This window comes from Sapajus apella, unplaced genomic scaffold, assembly GCF_009761245.1.
Source record: "Sapajus apella isolate SASKATOON/1434 unplaced genomic scaffold, GSC_monkey_1.0 scaffold38, whole genome shotgun sequence".
Classification (NCBI taxonomy): domain Eukaryota; kingdom Metazoa; phylum Chordata; class Mammalia; order Primates; family Cebidae; genus Sapajus; species Sapajus apella.
The window spans coordinates 1,240,734-1,263,575 of NW_022436978.1; the positions used below are offsets into that span (position 1 = coordinate 1,240,734).

The 22,842-nt window shown below is 39.3% G+C and overlaps 1 protein-coding gene across 6 annotated transcripts in view; it reads left to right on the forward strand.

Annotated features, from left to right (window-relative positions):
• Nucleotides 1–22,842, forward strand: part of SETD2 (SET domain containing 2, histone lysine methyltransferase) — a 151,530-nt gene that overhangs the window by 30,318 nt on the left and 98,370 nt on the right. For all 6 annotated transcript variants that reach the window (XR_004275052.1, XR_004275053.1, XR_004275051.1 and 3 more), the window contains exons 2-4: nucleotides 8,643–8,658; nucleotides 11,692–16,046; nucleotides 21,699–21,830. Coding sequence is in view for 3 of the 6 variants with exons in the window: in XM_032297965.1 (XP_032153856.1) it covers nucleotides 8,643–8,658; nucleotides 11,692–16,046; nucleotides 21,699–21,830 (4,503 nt within the window). In the remaining 3 variants the exon portion in view is untranslated. The remainder of the gene's footprint in view (nucleotides 1–8,642; nucleotides 8,659–11,691; nucleotides 16,047–21,698; nucleotides 21,831–22,842) is intronic.

Genomic DNA, 22,842 nt, shown 5'->3' on the forward strand with positions numbered 1-22,842 from the left:
GAAGTATCTGTTCATATCCTTTGCCCACTTTTGAATGGGCTTGTTAGTTTTTTTCTTGTAAATCTGTTTTAGTACTTTGTAAATTCTGGATATCAGCCCTTTGTCAGATGGGTAAACTGCAAAAATTTTTTCCCATTCTGTTGGTTGCCGATTCACTCTAATGAGTGTTTCTTTTGCTGCGCAGAAGCTGTGGAGTTTGATTAGGTCCCATTCATCTATTTTGGCTTTTGTCGTCAATGCTTTTGGTGTTTTGGTCATGAAGTCCTTGCCTACGCCTATGTCCTGAATGGTTTTGCCTAGATTTTCTTCTAGGGTTTTTATGGTGTTAGGTCTTATGTTTAAGTCTTTAATCCATCTGGAGTTAATTTTAGTGTAAGGTGTCAGGAAGGGGTCCAGTTTCTGCTTTCTGCACATGGCTAGCCAGTTTTCCCAACACCATTTATTAAACCGGGAATCCTTTCCCTATTGCTTATTTTTGTCTGGTTTGTCAAAGATCAGATGGTTGTAGATATGTTGTGTTGCGTCCGAGACCTCTGTTCTGTTCCATTGGTCTATATCTCTGTTTTGGTACTAGTACCATGCTGTTTTGATTACTGTAGCCTTGTAGTATAGTTTGAAGTCCGGTAGTGTGATACCTCCCGCTTTGTTCTTTTTGCTTAGAATTGACTTGGCTATGCGGGCTCTCTTTTGGTTCCATATGAAGTTTAAGGTGGTTTTTTCCAGTTCTGTGAAGAAGGTCATTGGTAGCTTGATGGGGATAGCATTGAATCTGTAAATTACTTTGGGCAGTATGGCCATTTTCACGATATTGATTCTTCCTAACCATGAACATGGAATGTTTCTCCACCTGTTTTTGTCCTCTCTTATTTCATTGAGCAGTGGCTTGTAATTCTCCTTGAAGAGGTCCTTTACATTCCTTGTTAGTTGTATTCCTAGGTATTTTATTCTCTTTGTGGCAATTGTGAATGGAAGTTTGTTCTTGATTTGGCTCTCTTTAAGTCTGTTATTGGTGTATAGGAATGCATGTGATTTTTGCACATTGATTTTGTATCCTGAGACTTTGCTGAAGTTGCTTATCAGTTTCAGGAGATTTGGGGCTGAAACTATGGGGTCTTCTAGATATACAATCATGTCGTCTGCAAATAGAGACAATTTGACTTCCTCCTTTCCTATTTGAATGCCTTTTATTTCTTTTTCTTGCCTGATTGCTCTGGCTAGAATTTCTAGTACTATATTGAATAGGAGTGGTGAGAGAGGGCATCCTTGTCTAGTGCCAGATTTCAAGGGGAATGCTTCCAGTTTTTGTCCATTCAGGATGATATTGGCTGTTGGTTTGTCGTAAATAGCTTTCATTATTTTGAGATACGTTCCATCAATACCTAGCTTATTGAGGGTTTTTTAGCATAAAGCGCTGTTGAATTTTGTCAAAGGCCTTCTCTGCATCAATTGAGATAATCATGTGGTTTTTGTCTTTGGTTCTGTTTATGTGGTGAATTAGGTTTATAGACTTGCGTATGTGGAACCAGCCTTGCATCCCCGGGATGAAGCCTACTTGGTCATGGTGGATAAGCTTTTTGATGTGCTGTTGCAGTCGGCTTGTCAGCATTTTATTGAAGGTTTTTGCATCTATGTTCATCATGGATATTGGCCTGAAGTTTTCTTTTCTTGTTGAGTCTCTGCCGGGTTTTGGAATCAGGATGATGTTGGTCTCATAAAATGATTTGGGAAGAGTTCCCTCTTTTTGTATTGTTTGGAATAGTTTTAGAAGGAATGGTACCAGCTCCTCTTTGTATGTCTGGTAGAATTCGGCTGTGAACCCGTCTGGACCTGGGCTTTTTTTGGGTGGTAAGCTCTTAATTGCTGCCTCAACTTCAGACCTTGTTATGGGTGTGTTCAGGGTTTCGGCTTCTTCCTGGTTTAGGCTTGGGAGGAGGCAAGTGTCCAGGAATTTATCCATTTCTTCCAGGTTTACTAGTTTATGTGCATAGAGTTGTTTGTAATAATCTCTGATGATGGCTTGAATTTCTGTGGAATCTGTGGTGATATCCCAATTCAGAAAATTATCATTGATACAATATTATTTTCTAATCCATAGACCTTAAAAATTATTTTGATGAGTTGTAAGTTTAAAATTCTCGGCAATGACAATTTTCAAATGAAATAAATTTTAATAGACTAATTTTTGTTTTCTGTCAGTATTCTTGAACTGTGATCTATTCTTACAGGTCTGATAGTTTTTTTCTTCAAATGAGGCCTATACTTAAGTATAAGAAACGCTGTATTTGAGTTTTAGTAAGAAATCTTTAGGTAGGAGTGAATTTTTGAAGTCTTTGCTTATTAAAATCAAGATGAAGTAAAAAGCTATTTCAGATTTGTAATTAGGAAATTCAATGGAAGGTCTTGAGTGAGACCTAGCACCTCACTTTTAGCTGTCTACCTTGAGATTATGAATTCTCTGTCTTATCTTAGTTAAGTTCTCATCCAGATTCTTAAACATTTTTGATGATAAGGAAACTTAAGTATCCTATACACATCTAGTTTTGTTTTTGTTTGAGACAGGGTCTCCTTCTATCTTCCAGGCTGGAGTTCAGTGGCATAATCTCTGCTCATTGTAACTCCCACCTCCTGAAGCAGGATCCTCCTGCTTCAGGCTCCCAAGTGGCTTACACTACAGGCATGTACCACCACACCTTGCTAGTTTCTGTAGTTTTGTAGTAGACTCTGTCTCACAAAAAAAAAAAAAAAAAAAAAAAGCCTGGTGCAGTGCCTCACACAGGAGGCCTAGGCAGAGAGATCACTTGAGTTTGGGAGGACAAGGTAGCAGTGAGCCAAGATTGTGCCACTGGAAAGATAGAATGAGACCCTGTCTCAAAAAAAAAAAAAAAGTGTATGTTCATATATGCACACAAAATTTTTGAATTAAGAATATGCAAACTAGGCTGGACATAGTGGCTCACGCCTATAATCCCAGCACTTTGGGAGGCTGAGGCGGGCAGATCACGAGGTCAGGAGTTCAAGATCAGCCTGGCGAAACACTGTCTTCTACTGAAAATACAAAAATTAGACGGGCATGGTGGCTTGTGCTTGTAGTCCCAGCTACTCGGGAGGCTGAGGCAGGAGAATCACTTGAACTCGGGAGATGGAGGTTGCAGTGAGCCAGGTTATCGCCACTGCACTCTAGCCCGGATGACAGAGTGAGACTCTGTCTCTAAATAAATAAATAAACAAATAAATAAATAAAAGAATATGCAAACTTAAGAGTAGTTGCTCTGAGGAGAGAGACCTATTTTTAGTTGTATATCTCGTTGTATTATAAAATTTCCTCCAGCTACATATAGTACTTTTTAAATAAAGAAAATTAATCTAAAATGTACTAAAAATGAGCTAAAAACTGTCGTTCTGTAACTTCTATTTGTTGGTCACAGTTCCAACTTTCAGAATTGCACAAAATAAGATTATTTCCTCTTATCAGCTTTCTGATATTTTGAAATAAACCACTATGGTCCTGTAAACCTTTTTTAAACCTTTTTTTCTTCTAGGGTAGTGCTTCCATTTAGCTTTAACCATTTCTTGTGTTACAATATCCAGAACAGATATCTTTACTATCCAACTTGTTTATATTTATTTATACGTTTGATATGGCCAAATTGCTCTGGAAATCTTCTAATGTTCTATCTTGAGAGATTGGTTGGTTGTTTTTTTTTAAAGATATGTTGTTCTTTGGTTCCTTGAGCCTGCCATAACTAAAACTCTTAACTCTTTTTCCATATATACCATATGACCTAATAGATTTATCTTCATGTTGATACGGATTCTTTAAATATAATTCCATCAGCAAGCTGCAGATTTGCCTGCTTTACTATTTTTTGACAGATAACTGGCTACCATATTCTTTTTTTGATAGTTTTTCAAAAGAAGAAAATAGACTATTTTTAGCATGATCTCTTGCTGTAGAGTTAAATGCTTGTTTTCACATGCTTCCTTATTTTTTTTTTTGGTAGGGAGTACAGGATGTTTAATACTCTTCTTGTTTCCATACCCTTGTTTCATCAACCTTTCTTCAAAAACTCTATTCTTTGCTCTTGATATTATTTACCAAAACAAGTGTTCTTATGTGAAAAACATTTGTAGCTAATTCTTGCCTTTAATTGTGTTCTCACAATTGTATTGATTTCTTCAAAAAGGTACTGCCCTCTTTTTGCTGCAGCAGTTTACTCTCCTGACTATACCTAGGTCTCCTACCTAGGTAGACTCTCTTCCTGGAAGTGTACCTCAACTCTAAAATAATATTCTGACCATAATTTCCAGTTCTTCCACCTTATTGACCCTTCTACCTCTCTTCCTGGTTTCCACCAAATTCACTCTTTGAAGCCCCCAATATGATGTCCCTACCCTGTTCAGTCTGTCAGCTTACTCAGATTTTACTACCTGTCTGTTACCTAGGGATGTTTAGGTCAGTCATTTCAATATTTTTGGTAAATCAGTTCTCTCAGCTCCTTGCCTTCTACCTCTCTTATCCTGCCCATCCTATCTTGCTGGATTAATTCACTAGTTATTGCCTCCGATGGCTTAATCTTGTCAGCAGAAGTAGAATAAGTGTGCTAATGAGCTCAACTGTAAATCGATAATGTCCAACTTTGGGTGGCAACATTGAGGATTACAGTCTACTTCCATTTTTGTTGTCTACACTTGAATTTTCTTTGTCTTTTACCCCGTCTCTTCCCCCAGCTTTCAACTAATTATTTCAGAAAAGTAGAGACCAAGAGTATGCTTGCTTTATTTTGAAACTTAACTATATCTTCACTTATCTATAGCTCCTTCTCTGTCCTTTTTGTTTTTTTGAGGCGGAGTCTCACTCTGTCGCCCAGGCTGTAGTGCAATGGCATGATCTCATTGCAACCTTTGCCTCCTGGGTTCAAGCGATTTTTCTGCCTCAGCCTCCCGAGTAGCTGGAATTACAGGTACCCGCCACCACCATGCCTGGCTAATTTTTGTATTTCTGTGGAGATGGGGTTTCATCATGTTGACCAGGCTGGTCTTGAACTCCTGACCTCAGGTGATCCACCCATCTCAGCCTCCCAAAGTGCTGGGATTACAGGTGTGAGCCACTGTGCCCAGCCTATATCTTCTCTTGAGATCACTTCTTCAATCTATTTTAGTGATTCCATACTTTTTCTGTGATCTAAACAACTTGTCTGCTTACCAGTTCTGTGATGAGGGAGGGAACCAAGATACAGAATGGTTTGTATATTTTTAAAAAGAAAAACACGCCTATAATCCCAGCACTTTGGGAGGCCGAGGCGGGCAGATCACGAGGTCAGCAGTTCAAGACTAGCCTGACCAACATGGTAAAACTTTGTCTCTACTAAAAACACAAAACTTAGCTGGGCATGGTGGACGTGCCTGTAATTTCAGCTATTCGGGAGGCTGAGGCAGGAAAATTACTTGAACCAGGACCCAGGAGGTGGAGGTTGCAGTGAGTACACCACTGCACTCCAGCCTGGGCTATGGAGGAAGACTCCATCTCAAATCAAAAAGAAAAAAAAACAATGATCTCTATTTAAAAACCACACCCACGTGCATGCACAAATAAGTGCAGAAAGCTCTGTAGATCAAGGTGTTACCAGTAGTTGTCTCTGGAAAGTTGGGTTGTAGACTTTTCCTTTTGCTTGTTTGTAATTTGATTTTTATCTATTAACATTAAATGCTTTTAATGATAAGAAAATTTCCCTCCAAATTTCTGATCTTTCCTCCCTCCCTCCCCCCTCCCCTGTGTTGTCATTTTTGTCAAACAAATATTTGATTTCTAAAATGGATCTTCTTTATGCCTTCTTCCCTCCCAAATCCACAAATTTACAATAGAACCTAAGCCTATTTTCATCACATTTTGTCAGGATTATTCTTTTCATCTGCCTGTCCAAAATAGAACTGCTGAGGCTTAAGAAAGTGTTCTGGTCACTTGTATTTCTAGCATTTTGTGTGTGTGTGTGTGTGTGTGTGTACTATGCAGATAAGCGCATGCTTTGACATCTGGTACCCTCTATCTTCTTGAAAAAATTTCAAATGGTATTATTTAAATCAAATCTAATATATCATAGATTCTAATATGCCATTGATTGTAAGAAAATGGTGATTTTTATGAACCTTGAGAAGGGAAAAAATTTTTTCAGTTAAAACTATGATACCATTGATAGCATGATACATCCTGTGGCAAAATGTACATCATAGAATTGATGAAGTACAGTAGTGCTAATGTCACATCTATGAGGTTTTTAGTGGGTTTGGAGTAGAAAAAAATGGCTAATTTTGGCACTGCTTCAGATCTCATTCATGTATTACCAGCTTACCCCACCCCTCTTCCCCAACATTGCTTGGTTGTGTATTGCTACCACGGACACTGGTGAATGGAGTGAATTATGATGAAGTCAGACCTACATTTGGGGGAAATGGTTTTGTATGTTTCTTTTCAGGAGCATTGAAAACAGATTGTTGTATTCCAGTCTTGCCACTTAGCCCAATGAGCGACTAGCCGAAAATACAAATCTCGCTGTCATGTCCTTTTGTAGCTTCCTTTTTTTCAAGTAGACAGTCCCTACGTATGCCTTGGTATGCTAGTGTACACCAGACTTGTGGCTTTTGATTTTTCTTAGTCAGTGTGGTCACCTTTGTTAGAACATAATCCAGAGAGCTGCACACCGTACCTTGTATTAGGGAGCAGATACACTGTAATGTGGAATAGTCTTGCATTCAGCCTTTAGGACTATTAAACAGATACCAAAAAAGATTGAGAAGCATTGATCCATAAGATGAAATATGATTCTTCTCATGAGAAACCTGACCACTGCCTCCTACTCCACCTTATTGTTGGCTTCTTTCTGCCTTACACCTTGTTTCAGGTAATATTGAACTATTTGTAGATTCTTTACACATATTATTCTATGTGTATGTATGTGTGTGTGAGAGAGAGACAGAGAGGCATGCGCACACACATAGATTTTCACTCAGCTGATCAGTCTAGAGTGCAGTGGCATGATCTTGGCTCACTGCAGCTTCTGTCTCCCAGGCTCAAGCAATCCTCCCAGGCTCAAGCAATCCTCTCAACTTAGCCTTCCCTTTAAAAATTATTTTTTATTTTTATTTTTTTTGAGACAGAGTTTCGCTCTTGTTGCCCATGCTGGAGTACAATGGCACGATCTCGGCTCACTGCAACCTCTGCCTCCCAGGTTCAAGCAATTCTCCTGCCTCAGCCTCCTGAGTAGCTAGAATTACAGGCATGCACCACCATGCTTGGCTAATTTTGTATTTTTAGTGGAAACGGGGTTTCACTATGTTGGCCAGGCTGGTGTCAAACTCCCTCCTGACCTCAAGTGATCCACCCGTCTCTGCCTCCCAAAGTGATAACATTACAGGCATGAACCACTGTGCCTGACCTTAAAATTATTTTTAAGAGAAATGAAGTCTTGCTGTGTTACCCAGGCTGGTCTTGAACTCCTGAGCTCAAGAGATCTTCCTACCTCAGCCTCTTAAAAGTGCTGGGATTATAAGTGTGGGCCACTCACCCCGCCTTATTCTATGTGTTAATCTCTGACTCTGCCTGAGATCTTCTGACAAATTTATTCTTCAAAAATGAACCCTTTCTTCAAGGAATTTTTTAAATTTATTTATTTTTTTGAGACAGAATCTTGCTCCGTTGCCTAGGCTGGAGTGCAGTGGTGTGATCTCAGCTCACTGCAACCTCCGCCTCCCAGGTTTAAGCAATTCTCTGTCTTAGCCTCCCAAGTAGCTGGGATGCCACTATGCCAGGCTAATTTTTCTGTTTTTAGTAGAGACAGGGTTTCACCATCTTGGCCAGGCTGGTCTTGAACTCCTGACCTTGTGTCCACCTGCCTCGGCCTACCAGAGTGCTGGGATTACAGGCACCTGCTACCACGCCTGGCCTTTTTTTTTTTCTTTTTTTGTTTTTTAAAGACAGCCATCACCATGGCTGGAGTGCAGTGGTGTGATCATGGCGAACTGCAGCTTCAACTGCCTGGGCTCAGGTGATCCTCCCACCTCAGCCTCCCAGGTAGCTGGGACTACAAGTGCATGTCACCATGCCTTTTTGTATTTTTTATAGAGACAGGGTTTCACCATGTTGCCCAGTCTCGTCTCAAACTCCTGGGCTCAAGCCATCAGCTGGCTTCAGCCTCCCAAAGTACTGGGATTACAGGTATGAGCCATCACACCTGGCCAGGAAAGAGTCTTTGGGTTCTTATTTTCCCACTAAACTGAGTTGCTTATCGTCCTTTTTGCTGCCTCACTATATATATTCCTATTTTTATATTGACTCCATTATGTTGGAATTACTTTTGTTACAAATTTCTTTTTTGTAACTTTCAGGAAGCTGAGCTTTTTGAGGGCACGATGCTGCTTTATTCAAATTTGGTCTCCAGAACTTAGCATAGTGCATGGCACTGCCTTCAGTAAATATTTGTTAAACTAAATGTAACTGAGTCTGAAGGAATGGACAATCCATATAGAATATACCTGTAGGTAGTAAGTATCCTAAGTTTTAACTAAAAATAACTATTACCTTAATCATTTTTAAGTATTTATGATTTCTTTTTATTCTTTTGCATGTTTTCTTGGCTGAATGGAAATAGAGAAGAAGAAAATGAGGTAAGTATAATTTAACTAGTCATTCAATGATTATGAGTGATCTCTAAACACATTTTAGAGATTGGATAAAAGCTGAAAACATTGAAAATTTAGCTATTATTTTGAATGTGAAATGAAGTAATAGTTTCAAATTTTGTTTTTAGAGCCATCGTTAACTTGTCCCAGTGAGGGATGTTGTGTATCTCAAAAAAATGGTTTTTAAATTTTAGAGCTTCAAGGGATTTAGGAAAAGTAGAGAAAGCTGGAATTTCCAAAAATATCCTTTACTTGTTTTTTTATGTATCGAGCGTGCATTTAAGATTCAATTTGAAAAGTGGATTCTGTTCCTTAAAAGTATTTGGCTCTTGCCTGTAATCCCAGCACTTTGGGAAGCCTAGGCAGGTAGATCACTTTGAGGACAGCCTGGCCAACATGGTGAAACCCCATCTCTACTAAAAATACAAAAATTAGCTGGACATGGTGGCTTAGTTCCAGGTACACAGGAGGCTGAGGCAGGAGAATTGCTTGAACCCGGAGGACGAGGTTGCAGTGAGCCAAGATGGTGCCATTGCACTTCAGCCTGAGTGACAGAGCAACACTTTGTCTCAAAAAAATAAAGTATTTGGCCGGGCGCGGTGGCTCAAGCCTGTAATCCCAGCACTTTGGGAGGCCGAGGCGGGTGGATCACGAGGTCAAGAGATCGAGACCATCCTGGTCAACATGGTGAAACCCCGTCTCTACTAAAAATACAAAAAATTAGCTGGGCATGGTGGTGAGTGCCTGTAATCGCAGCTACTCAGGAGGCTGAGGCAGGAGAATTGCCTGAACCCAGGAGGCGGAGGTTGCGGTGAGCCGAGATCGCGCCATTGCACTCCAGCCTGGGTAACATGAGTGAAACTCCGTCTCAAAAAAAAAAAATAAAATAAAATAAAATAAAATAAAATAAAGTATTTGGAATTCACTGCTCTACGATAATACATGTGAAAGTATTTACTTTCTAACTTGCTACTATGTAATTTTGAAAACTGATTTCAGATTTTACCATTTTGAAAGAGAAGTTATTCTCTTAAATAGCCAAAGCATATTAAAGAACATCAATTAAAGAATTTTGCATATGGGAAGTATACCACTATCTTTAATTTACGATTGAGTTTGTTGCTGTAGATTTTTCTGATGCTCTTTCTACAACGTATGTTATGTCTTTAACTTCCAAACCTAACCATTTCCTTTGGTGATTTGGCAAACATGGAAGAAGTCGTCTTCTTAGGTTTATACCTTGTAATTATTGCTCATACAGCGGTATTATTACCTGAGGGTGGGGGGCCCAGGCAGAGATAGTGATGTGTGCCAAGGCAGAGTACTCTCCAGGAAGGCAGAAGGCCTGGTCCTCATTTGATTGCCTCATCTGTGAAACAAGTAAGGTGGGAAGTTCCTCTGTATCAGCGGTTTCCCAAACCCGGGACATTGATTAGAATTGCCTGTAATGCATGTTTCAAATCAAACAAAAAATCCCCAAAACCCTAAAATACCCCCAAAAAAACAAACGCATGCCTCATCTTAGAGCTCAGTAGCTCCAACTGATGTTTCCTAGAGTATGGATCACAGGTGAGTTTTTCTTTTTAATTAAAAAAAAAATTTTTTTTTTTTTTGAGACAGAGTCTTGCTGTGTTGCTCAGGCCTCAGTGCTATGGCACCACCTTGGTTCACTGCAACCTCTGCCTGCTGGGTTCCAGTGATTCTCCCACCTCAGCCTCCCAGGTAGCTGGGGTTACAGGCACATATCGCCACACCCTGCTAATTTTTGTGTTTTTAGTAGAGATGGGCTTTCACCATGTTGGCCAGGCTGGTCTCGAACTCCTGACCTCAAGTGATCCTCCCACCTTGGCCTCCCAAAGTGCAGGGATTACAGGTGTGAGCCACCATGTCTGACCCAGATGAATTTTTTTTTTTTTTTTTTTGAGACAGTGTCTTGCTCTGTTGCCCAGGCTGGAGTGCAGTGGCCTGATCTTGGCTCACTGCAACCTCCACCTCTCTGATTCAAGCGATTCCCCTGCCTCAGTCTCCCGATTAGCTGAGACTACAGTCGCACACCACTGCACCCGGCTAATTTTTGTATTTTTTAGTGGAGACGGGGTTTCACCGTGTTGGCCAGGCTGGCCTTGAACTCTTGCATCACTCACCTCATGATGCACCCACCTCAGCCTCCCAAAGTTCTGGGACTACAGGCGTGAGCCACCGTGCCCGGCCCCCGGATGAATATTTTTACTGTGCACTCAATGTGATGCCAGGAGACCAGTGGTCTTGATGACCTCTGATTTTTCATCTCTGATAGAACACAAGAACAAACGAGACTGAGCATTGAGATGTTAGACGTTGCCCTTTATACACATGTCTTTTAAATACATGTCAGGTTTAAAAAAACTTCTAATTACTACCTGGAAAAAAGTTCTAAAACTGAAAAAAATTCTTCATGTAAGAGAAAGTACGAATGGGAAAAATAGGTAATTGTTGAAGCTGGGAGTAGATATTCAGGGATTTATTATACCATTTTCTTTCTTTCTTTTTTTTTTTTTTTTTTTGCGGGGGGGTGTAGTTTCGTTTTTGTTGCCCAGACTAGAGTACAATGGCGTGACCTCAGCTCACTGCAACCTCTGCCTCCCACGTTCAAGTGATTCTCCTGCCTCAGCCTCCTGAGTAGCTGGTATTACAGGCATGTACCACCACTCCCGGTTAATTTAGTATTTTTAATAGAGGTAGAGTTTCTCCATGCTGGTGAGGCTAGTCTTGAACTCCCGACCTCAGGTGATCCACCTGCCTTGGCCTCCCCAAGTGTTGGGATTAGAAGCATGAGCCACTGTGCCCAGCTATTACACCATTTTCTATACTTTTGACTGTGTTTGAAAATTTTCATAATAAAGATATATATAGCTTAGTGAAATTCATACTGTTTGTTATTAAAAAGGGCTTTTCATTTCTCCAATAAACATTTTAAACTGTGCAATCCATTTGATGGTATTTATTGTAGTAGTAATTGTTTTTTTTTTTCATTTGTAGGCAAAGATTGAAAATGTGCAGAAAACAGGTTTCATCAAGGGACCAATCTTTAAAGGTGTTGCTTCGAGTCGATTTTTGCCCAAAGGCACCAAGACAAAAGTTAATTTGGAAGAACAAGGACGACAGAAGGTGTCATTCAGCTTCAGCCTTACAAAGAAAACTTTGCCGAATAGGTTTCTCACCGCACTTGGCAATGAAAAGCAAAGTGATACTCCAAACCCTCCAGCTGTACCTCTTCAGGTAGACTCAACCCCTAAAATGAAAATGGAAATTGGTGATACCTTATCTACTGCAGAAGAATCTTCTCCACCAAAGTCAAGGGTGGAATTGGGCAAAATTCATTTTAAGAAACACCTGCTTCATGTAACATCCAGGCCACTGCTGGCTACTACCACAGCAGTAGCATCTCCGCCTACTCATGCAGTGCCATTACCAGCAGTGATAGCAGAATCAACAACTGTAGACTCACCACCCTCATCCCCACCTCCACCGCCTCCACCCCCGCAAGCCACAACACCCTCATCACCAGCACCAGTAACAGAGCCAGTGGCCTTGCCACATACACCAATAACAGTTCTAATGGCAGCACCAGTACCCTTACCAGTAGATGTAGCAGTTAGAGCTCTGAAAGAACCACCAATTATAATTGTACCAGAATCTTTAGAAGCAGATACTAAGCAGGACACTGTATCTAATAGTTCAGAAGAACACGTAACTCAAAATTTGAATGAGCAAGCAGATATTTCCTCAAAAAAAGAAGATTCCCATATTGGGAAGGATGAAGAAATTCCAGATAGTTCTAAGATTAGTCTGAGCTGTAAAAAAACAGGTTCTAAGAAGAAATACTCACAATCTGAAGGCACCTTTCTTGGTTCAGAATCTGATGAAGATTCTGTACGGACTTCTTCAAGTCAAAGATCACATGATTTAAAATTTTCAGCAAGCATTGAAAAGGAAAGAGATTTTAAAAAGAGCTCAGCACCTTTAAAAAGTGAGGATCTGGGGAAGTCTTCACGATCTAAAACAGAGAGAGATGATAAATACTTTAGCTATTCAAAACTTGAAAGAGATACTCGGTATGTATCTTCCCGATGTAGATCAGAAAGAGAGCGACGGCGGAGCAGATCTCGTTCTAGGTCTGACAGAGGCTCTAGAACTAATTTATCCTATTCCCGGTCGGAACGATCTCATTATTATGACTCTGATCGTCGCTACCATAGGAGCTCCCCTTATCGAGAGAGGACACGCTATTCTCGACCATACACAGATAACAGAGCACGAGAGAGTTCTGACTCAGAAGAAGACTATAAGAAGACATACTCAAGGCGTACCTCATCTCATTCCTCTTCTTACAGAGACCTAAGGACATCATCCTATTCTAAATCTGATCGGGACTGTAAAACTGAGACTTCTTACTTAGATATGGAAAGAAGAGGCAAGTATTCTTCAAAACTAGAAAGAGAATCTAAAAGGACTTCAGAAAATGAAGCAATGAAAAGATGTTGTTCTCCCCCTAATGAACTGGGATTCCGACGAGGGTTATCATATTCTAAGCACGACAGTAGTGCTTCCCGTTATAAATCTACCCTTTCAAAACCAATACCCAAGTCTGATAAATTTAAAAATTCTTTCTGTTGTACAGAATTAAATGAAGAAATCAAACAGTCTCATTCTTTTAGTTTACAAACACCTTGTTCAAAAGGTAATGAATTAAGAATGATTAATAAAAATCCTGAAAGAGAAAAGCCTGGGTCTCCATCTCCATCAAATCGATTAAATGATTCACCTACTTTTAAAAAGCTAGATGAATTGCCTATTTTTAAGTCTGAATTTATAGCACATGATAGCCATGATAGTATTAAGGAATTGGACTCTTTATCTAAAGTGAAGAATGATCAATTAAGAAGCTTTTGTCCCATAGAATTAAATATAAATGGATCTCCTGGGGCAGAATCTGATTTGGCAACATTTTGCACTTCTAAAGCTGATGCTGTTTTAATGACTTCTGATGATAGTGTGACTGGATCGGAGGTATCACCTTTGGTCAAAGCATGTGTGCTTTCATCAAATGGATTTCAGAATATTAGTAGATGCAAAGAAAATGACTCGGATGATACAGGCATGCTACATAATAAGTCAGAAAGCCCATTTAGAGAAACAGAACCTCTGGTGTCGCCACACCAAGATAAACTCATGTCTTTGCCAGTTATGACTATAGATTATTCCAAAACAGTAGTTAAAGAACCAGTTGATACGAGGGTTTCTTGCTGCAAAACCAAAGATTCAGACATATACTGTACTTCAAACGACAGCAACCCTTCTTTGTGTAACTCCGAAGCTGAAAATATTGAGCCTTCAGTTACGAAGATTTCTTCAAATAGCTTTATGAATGTGCATTTGGAATCAAAAACAGTTATAAGTGATAATAGAAATTTGACAGACCACTCAAAATTTGCATGTGAAGAATATAAGCAGAGCGTTGGTAGCACTAGTTCAGCTTCTGTTAATCATTTTGATGATTTATATCAGCCTATTGGGAGTTCAGGTATTGCTTCATCTCTTCAGAGTCTTCCACCAGGAATAAAGGTGGACAGTCTAACTCTCTTGAAATGCGGAGAGAACATATCTCCAGGTCTGGATGCGGTACTAAAGAGTAAGAAAAGTTCAGAGTTTTTAAAGCGTGCAGGGAAAGAAACAATAGTAGAAGTAGGTAGTGACCTTCCTGATTCAGGAAAGGGATTTGCCTCCAGGGAGAAAAGACATAACAATGGGCTATCTGGAAAATGTTTGCAAGAGGCTCAAGAAGAAGGGAATTCCGTATTGCCTGTTAGAAGAGGAAGACCAGAAATCTCTTTAGATGAAGGAGAAAGAGGATGTATGCATACTTCTGATGACTCAGAAGTTGTATTTTCTTGTGATTTGAATTTAACCATGGAAGACAGTGATGGTGTAACTTATGCATTAAAATGTGACAGTAGTGGTCATGCCCCAGAAATTGTGTCTACTGTCCATGAAGATTATTCTGGCTCTTCTGAAAGTTCAAGTGATGAAAGTGATTCAGAAGATACAGATTCTGATGACAGCAGTATTCCAAGAAACCGTCTCCAGTCTGTTGTGGTTGTGCCAAAGAATTCTACTTTGCCCATGGAAGAAACGAGTCCTTGTTCTTCTCGGAGCAGTCACAGTTATAGACACTATTCTGACCATTGGGAAGATGAGAGGTTGGAGTCAAGGAGACATTCCTATGAGGAAAAATTTGAAACTATAGCAAGTAAAGCTTGTCTTCAAACTGATAAGTTTTTCCTTCATAAAGGAACAGAAAAGAATCCAGAAATTTCTTTTACACAGTCCAGTAGAAAACAAGTAGATAACCACCTGCCTGAACTTTCTCATCCTCAGAGTGATGGGGTTGATAGTACAAGTCATACAGATGTGAAATCTGACCATCTGGGTCACCTAAATTCAGAGGAAACTGTGAAAGCCAAAATATCTTGTAGGCAGCAAGAACTGCCAATTTATTCTTCTGATTTTGAAGATGTCCCAAGTAAGTCTTGGCAACAGACCACTTTCCCAAACAGGCCGGATAGTAGACTGGGAAAAACAGAATTGAGTTTTTCTTCGTCTTGTGAGATATCGCATGTGGATGGCTTGCACTCATCAGAAGAGCTCAGAAACTTAGGGTGGGACTTCTCTCAAGAAAAGCCTACTACCACGTATCAGCAACCTGACAGTAGCTATGGAGCTTGTGGTGGACACAAGTATCAGCAAAGTGCAGAACAGTATGGTGGGACACGTGATTACTGGCAAGGCAATGGTTACTGGGATCCAAGATCAGGTAGACCTGGAACTGGGGTTGTATATGATCGAACTCAAGGACAAGTACCAGATTCCCTGACAGATGATCGGGAAGAAGAGGAGAATTGGGATCAACAGGATGGATCCCACTTTTCAGACCAGTCCAACAAATTTCTGGTATCCCTTCAGAAAGACAAGGGGTCAGTGCAAGCACCTGAAATAAGCAGCAATTCCATTAAGGACACTGTAGCTGTGAATGAAAAGAAAGATTTTTCAAAAAACTTAGAAAAAAATGATATCAAAGATAGAGGGCCTCTTAAGAAAAGGAGGCAGGAAATAGAGAGTGATTCTGAAAGTGATGGTGAACTTCAGGACAGAAAGAAAGTTAGAGTGGAGGTAGAGCAGGAAGAGACATCATTGCCCCCAGGCTCAGCACTAGTTGGGCCCTCCTGTGTCATGGATGACTTCAGGGACCCACAGCGATGGAAGGAATGTGCCAAGCAGGGGAAAATGCCTTGTTACTTTGATCTTATTGAAGAAAATGTTTATTTAACAGAAAGGTAAGTTTAATTTACTTGTCTGACAAATTTTATTATTTTTTCTTTTTTTTTAATTCCTGTTTGGATTAGATTGTTTGACAAATTTTAACTCCTTTTTTTGTTGTTAAAAAAGAAAAAGTTAGCTTTTAAACAATTCAGACCGTATGAGATTAACCACATGAAAGAGTTGTGAGATAAATTTAAAAGCCTAAAAAAGCGTTTTTACCTATTTAGATTTGATAGTATAGATTCCTTTCCCAATTTTCTCCATCAGGAAAGGAGATGTCTAATTTTTTTCTCTTATTACTTATTTGGTTTTCAAGGTATAATTTAGGCTAGCCGAGTTTTTCTGTAATTCCTTTTACATGTGACAGTGTGTCAAAAAAAAAAAAAAAAAAAAAAGAATAAAACCCCAGCAAAATAGTCTGTTCTTAGAGAAGAAACATGTGATTACATTGGATTTTGTTTTCTCACTTTCTAAAATGTGCAGAATGAAGTATCTTTGGGTACTGTATTAATTCGTTTTAATGCTGCTGATAAAGATATATCCGAGACTGGGAAGAAAAAGCGGTTTAATTGGACTTACAGTTCCACATGGCTGGGGAGGCCTCAGAATCGTGACAGGAGGCAAAAGACATTTCTTACATTGTGGTGGCAAGGGAAAATGAGGAAGAAGCACAAGTGAAAACCCCTGATAAACCCATCAGATCTTGGGAGACATATTCATCATCACGAGAATAGTGCAGGAAAGATGGCCTCCATGATTCAGTTACCCCCTCCTGGGTCCCTCTCACAACACATAGGAATTCTGGGAGATAAAATTCAAGTTGAAATTTGGGTGGGGAAACAGTCAAACCATATTGGGTACTTATAAAGTTAAAATTAGACTAGAGCATGATATTTTTCTGCATTTTTTTTTTTTTTGCCTATTAATAGATTAAATCTGGTAATAGTGTAATATTTTAGAAATGATAAAGTGGTTTATCAAAAAAATCCCTGAAATGAAACAGAATATAATGAGAATAGGAGTGATGAAGACATTAGAGCAGGACTTCTCAGTCTGTTTTAACTCTAACCCCTCCTTAATAATTGTCTCATTTTCCTGATGTAAATATATGTTGATTGTGTTTAAAAAAACCAAAACAAAAACTATCCTACCTATTTACTCTCCCCTTTTGGAAGTTTTCCTGCTAGTTGAAAATCAGTGTAGCCATTGTACCTTTAAGCATCAAAATGTTATTAAATCAAATTTTCACTGTGTATAAGGTAAAAGACTTCATGTTAAAGGTAGATTCCACCAGAAATTTTTTCCTATTAAAAAATAACCTTTTTATATTACAGAGAGCCTTTTACAGTTATATTTGTTTACATCTAGTTGTAAATTAGGTTTACATTGAAAATATTCGATATTTTAAGTGGTACCCTTTGGGAATTGTGTGAGTAGACTAATGGAATTTATAGGGTCTTTTTAAATGAATGTAAATAAAACGAATCAGTTCAATTCTCTGGCTTTTCTTTAGCAATGAGAATCAGGTATATATAAAAGTGTATGCACATAATTTTTGTTGGTGCAGGCATAAGAGGACTTCCACCACTTTGCAGTGGGAAGGATTTATATACATTCAACTTTTTTTTTTTTTTGAGACAGAATCTCACTTTGTCACCCAGGGTAGAGTGCAGTGGTATGATCTCTGCTCACTGCAACCTCTGCTGGGCACCACCATGCCCAGCTAATTTATGTATTTTTAGTAGAGATGGGTTTTGCCATGTTGGTCAGGCTGGTCTCAAGTGCCTGACGTCAGGTGGTCCAACCACCTTGGCCTCCCAAAGTCCTGGGATTACAGGTGTCAACCACCATGCCCGGCCTATATATTCAACATTTTTGAAGTGCCTGTTATATGCTAGGCATTTAGGAGCCACTAAGAGGACAAACTTATAAAGAATAGTTTGAGTATAATGAAAAGATTTTTCTTAGGTTTAATGGAAAAGGGCTTACCTGCCAAAATCTATGTCCATTAGTCCTATTCCAGCCTTATAGAGCAATACAAAATAAAGCTGCTGCTGATTCTTCAAAATTGCAGCTAAGTACTTCTAAATAGATATTTTATTTATCTTTAGTCATCTTCAGGCCAAGCATATTCATATACTCATTAATGAATTCTGTCTTTAATCAAGAGGAATCATTCTTTTCACCTAAACTTAGTTAAAACTATCATAACACTCTTTAGGTACTTTATAAAATTGGTACTAGAATAGAACATACATTGAAGATTAAAGCAGATTAGAGGTAGGAGATTAGATAGCCACTTAGAGCAGATATGCTGTTTCCTGTTTAATAGTCAAGAGTAATTTATAGTTTATAGTTCCCTAATTTTTTTTTCTGTTTTAGTTTCTTATTTTTTTGATTCCCTAATCTTAAACAACTTTTAACAGATCTTTTTCGACCATCTTTAGGGTTTTTTGTTTGTTTGTTTTTAGACAGTAAAAAAACTAGTTCAGCAAAAAGGCCAATAAACAATCACATTTTCACTTTTGCTTTGTAAACTCTGGCATGAGTTATTATGAACCCAATCAAATTTTAGCAGTTTATGTTCTCCTCCAAAATAAATCTGTCTGCATGGAGAAAGTTTAGCCCTCTGAAACTTATACCTGAGTATTCTGTAATTACACTTTATTTTAAAAATTCAGTCTTTTTTTTTTTTTTTTTTTTTTTTAGCAAAATGAATCATTTTTATTTGTATGGTACTAGTACGATTTGTTACACAGATACATTGCATAGCGGCGAAGTCTGGGCTTTTAGCATAACCATCACCTGAACAATGTACATTGTACTCATTAAGTAATTTCTCATCTCTGACCCCCTTTCATCCTTCTGAGTCTCCAATGTCTGTTATTCCACGTGCCATGTCCATGTGCACATATTGTTTAGCTCTAAGTGAGAACATGCAGTATTTGACTGTTTCTGAGTTTTTCGCATAAGACAATGGCTTCCAGTTCCATACATGTTGCTGCAAAAGAATTGACTTCATTTTTTATGGCTGAATAATATTCTACTGTATGTGTGTATACATATGTATGTATATATACCATACAAAATGAATCTTTAGACCGGTTTACAGGACTGGCACCAGAAGAAATGGGGAAGGAGACACATTTGTAGTCAGGTCCTCTTCTTCTCCCTGGAGTGCTCTTTTGCATTTCTTATGTCTTCTCCAACCTCGTGATGAGATCAGCCCTAGATCCTTGTTTCCAGAGAGCTTATTCAGCAGCCAGTGTTAGGACAGTTGTTCTTAATTTTTAGGTGTACTAGACTTACTTGTGGAACTCATAAAAGTACACATCCCTACAACATGTTCCAGGAGATTCAGGTTCAGTATGTCTTGGGTGGGGCCCAGGAATCAACATTTTGCATAAGCTTCCAGGAGATTCTGATGCAGTTATCACTTGGAGAAACACCATTGTCTTAGGATGGATTCCCCAAAAGCTGGTTCTGAGAGGGTATTCATGAGAAAGTGATTTCGTAAGGAAGTGCTTTTAGGAGAAACTTCGTCGTTATTGAGAGAAGTAGGAAAGGGAACCAAACAGCGGTCGGATTTCAGGCAAAGTCCTGGGAAGGGTAGCTTCATCCTGATCTCACAGAGGACCTCTTGAGTGTAAGTAATCCCTCAGGGTTGTCCCCTCTTCCCCAGTCAAGGCTTTTATATTCTTGCGCTATGGGACATTGGGTAACAGCTAATCACTGGATGGGGGAAACCTAAACTCCCAGGCACTTCCATGTGGGCAAATGATTCCAGTAGCTTCCAGAAAGTCCTCTGGAGTTACAGGCATGGGCTTTACAATCGTCTTTTTTTTTCACCTCCACTTTCTTTTCTGTTTTCCTTTATAATCGTCCTTTTCTGCCTCTGAGTATAGGTCCCTCACTGAGAAATTTGCCAGACGATTTCTGGAAACTGACTTGTGAACTAATTGGGCACTTTTGCTGTGCGGAGGAACAAAGACTCTATTGGTCTTCAACTGAGGCATATACCTGTCTCATGGCGTTGGCTCATTCCGCACATGCTCAGTTGAACAGAAATCATTTTGAATGCAACCTAGCACAGCAGCAACACCCAGAACCTCACTCCCTGGCTGCCCCTGTGCCTGCACTCCCTCTAGTTGCATTTTGTTCCTGACAAGTCTAACATTTATGGGAAGTATAGAGAATAGAGTAGGTGTTGGGAGTTTGGGGGCAATATACAAAGGAGCTTAAAGTTGCAGTTTGTCACTGCCTTCCTGGTTTCTCTCTCTAGTGAGGGTAAGCGCTGGATAGATACTCGCTGAGTTTGGGCCAGAACGTGGGAGAAGCTGTCTCCATAGATGGCCACGTGTTGCTGTCGCACCTTCCTAGGCAGTTTTTGTCAAGTCCTTTTAGTTTTTGTCTAGTCCTCTTGTTTACCCTTACCCCCAGCCCTAGTCTTCCTTAAGGAATAACAGGGTGGCTCTAAAAGCATCTGCTGCCAAGCACGGCTTCAGTGACAACCTCTCTCTACCTCTGTTTTAGCCTTTGCATTCATTCGCACCCTTTCCCTGCCTCTTTTCCCAACAAAAAACTGGGAAAGGCTCCCTGCGATTACAAAAGAAGGGGTAACGGCCGGAGTTCCGTGCCTCTGGCTGGACAACGAGCATGCAGCCGTGGACCTTTTGTCTCCATCCTCTTTCGCGGCTTGGTCGTGGTTAGGCGCAGAGACGACGACCCCACTTGCCAATCCTCCGCGCACTCTAGAATCCCAGTGCCCACCCTTTCGCCGTGACGTCCAATCTGCTTTTTAAACAAAATTTATGCAAATGTGATGTTACTGAAAGATACTGTAAAATACTGGATTGAGTTAGAACTCACACATTCTTTTATTTTTTTAGAAACCCCTTTTCTTCCTCAACCTTCTATTTAAACTATTATTTGGTCATCCATGAGGTCTGATTCTTAACTTTAACCAGCTATGTCACTGTTTGAAATGTATGAGTTTTCCCGTTTTTCCCAGAACCTAGTATGACTTTAAACACTTGAAACTGTTCAGAATCCAATGCTTAGCTGACCTGGACTAGGAAATAAGGGCTGAATTCCAGAATGATTAGTCTTGAACTCATTTCATCTTTCCCATTTGCCAAAGTTAAGGTTGCCCTTCTCATGTTTCTTTTTGTAACGCAGTTCTTAAGGTTTTCAGTCTCACACGTACTAATGATGTTTTATTTTGAATGGTTGACTTACAGGAATCATTAAATGTGAATCTAACCAGGTGTAGTGAGTCATGCCTGTAATTGCAGCACTTTGGGAAGTAGAGGCAGGGGGATTGCTTGAGCTCAGGCATTTAAGACCAGCCTGAGCAACATGGACCCTGTCGCTACAGAATATTTAAAAAAAAAAAAAAAAAAAAAAAAATTAGCGAAGTGTGGTGGCACATGCTGTGGTCCCAGCTGTTCAGGAGGTGGAAGTAGGAGGATCATTTGAATTCAGGAGGTTGAGGCTGCAGTGAGCCTTGATCACATCACTGCACCTGGGCCTGGGTGACAGAACAAGACCCCGTTTAAAAAAAAAAAAAAGAATCTAATGAGATTTAGCACATATTTGATTACATATGTTATATATCATTGCCAGGAAATTTGTTTAATCAGTTTTTATGAAATTTTACCCAATAGAAAGAAGAATAAATCTCATCGAGATATTAAGCGAATGCAGTGTGAGTGTACTCCTCTTTCTAAAGATGAACGAGCTCAAGGTGAAATAGCCTGTGGGGAAGATTGTCTTAATCGTCTCCTCATGATTGAATGGTAAGTAAATTAGAATGCTCTGCTTTTGTTCAACACTTCTATTAAATGTCTCTAAATATTGAATTATCAATGAAGAATAACATTTAACCTTTCTTACCTATGGATGACTATAAGCAAAAAAGTATAGTAGATACTTTGATGTATAGTAGAAAACAGATATTAATAGGGAAACAAATTTCCCTTATATCGTGCATTAGATTACAGTACCTTCCATGTTTTAAGTGCTCTCTAAAGTAGTCCTATAATAATTTCTATTTGGTACTTTTTTTTTTATCTTTTGTAATATTCGTGTCCTAGGAGGTAAATCATGGTATTTTTTAGCTTTCACTATGAAATGAAATAAAACCCTAACATTTCAGAAATACATGAAATGAATGTCTTCCTCTCTCAAACATCAATCCCATTGTTTTGTCTTTTTTCCAGAAAACTTTTAATGCCTATGCTAGCATAGGTAGATGTTTTCCTCTTTTTATGTATACAAATAGAACCTTATTCTATATACTTGCTGGGATTTGTTAATCAGACCTAATCAGAGCTATATGTACAGACCTGTCTAAATCTTTCTCTTGACTGCATTATGTATTCTATTCATAGTTAACCTATAATTATTCTGTTGACAGACATATGCTTCTGTAGTATTCTTATAAATAGTAAATATCTTTACATTAAAATATTTAATTTTGGCCAGGTGTGGTGGCTTGTGCCTGTAATCCCAGCTATTTGGGAGGCTGAGATGGGCAGATCACTTGAGTCCAGGAGTTCAAGATCAGCCTAGCCAACATGGCAGAAACCCCATCTCTACTAATAAAATACAAAAATTAGCCTTTGTGGCGGTGGGTGCCTGTAATCCCAGCTACTCAAGAGGCTGAGGCAGGAGAAGCACTTGAACCTAGGATATGGAGGTTGGAGTGAGCTATCATTCCACTGTACCCCAGCCTGGATGACAGAGTGAGACCTTGTCTCAAAATAATAATAATAATTTTCTTTTTAACCAATCTGATCAATGAAAAAT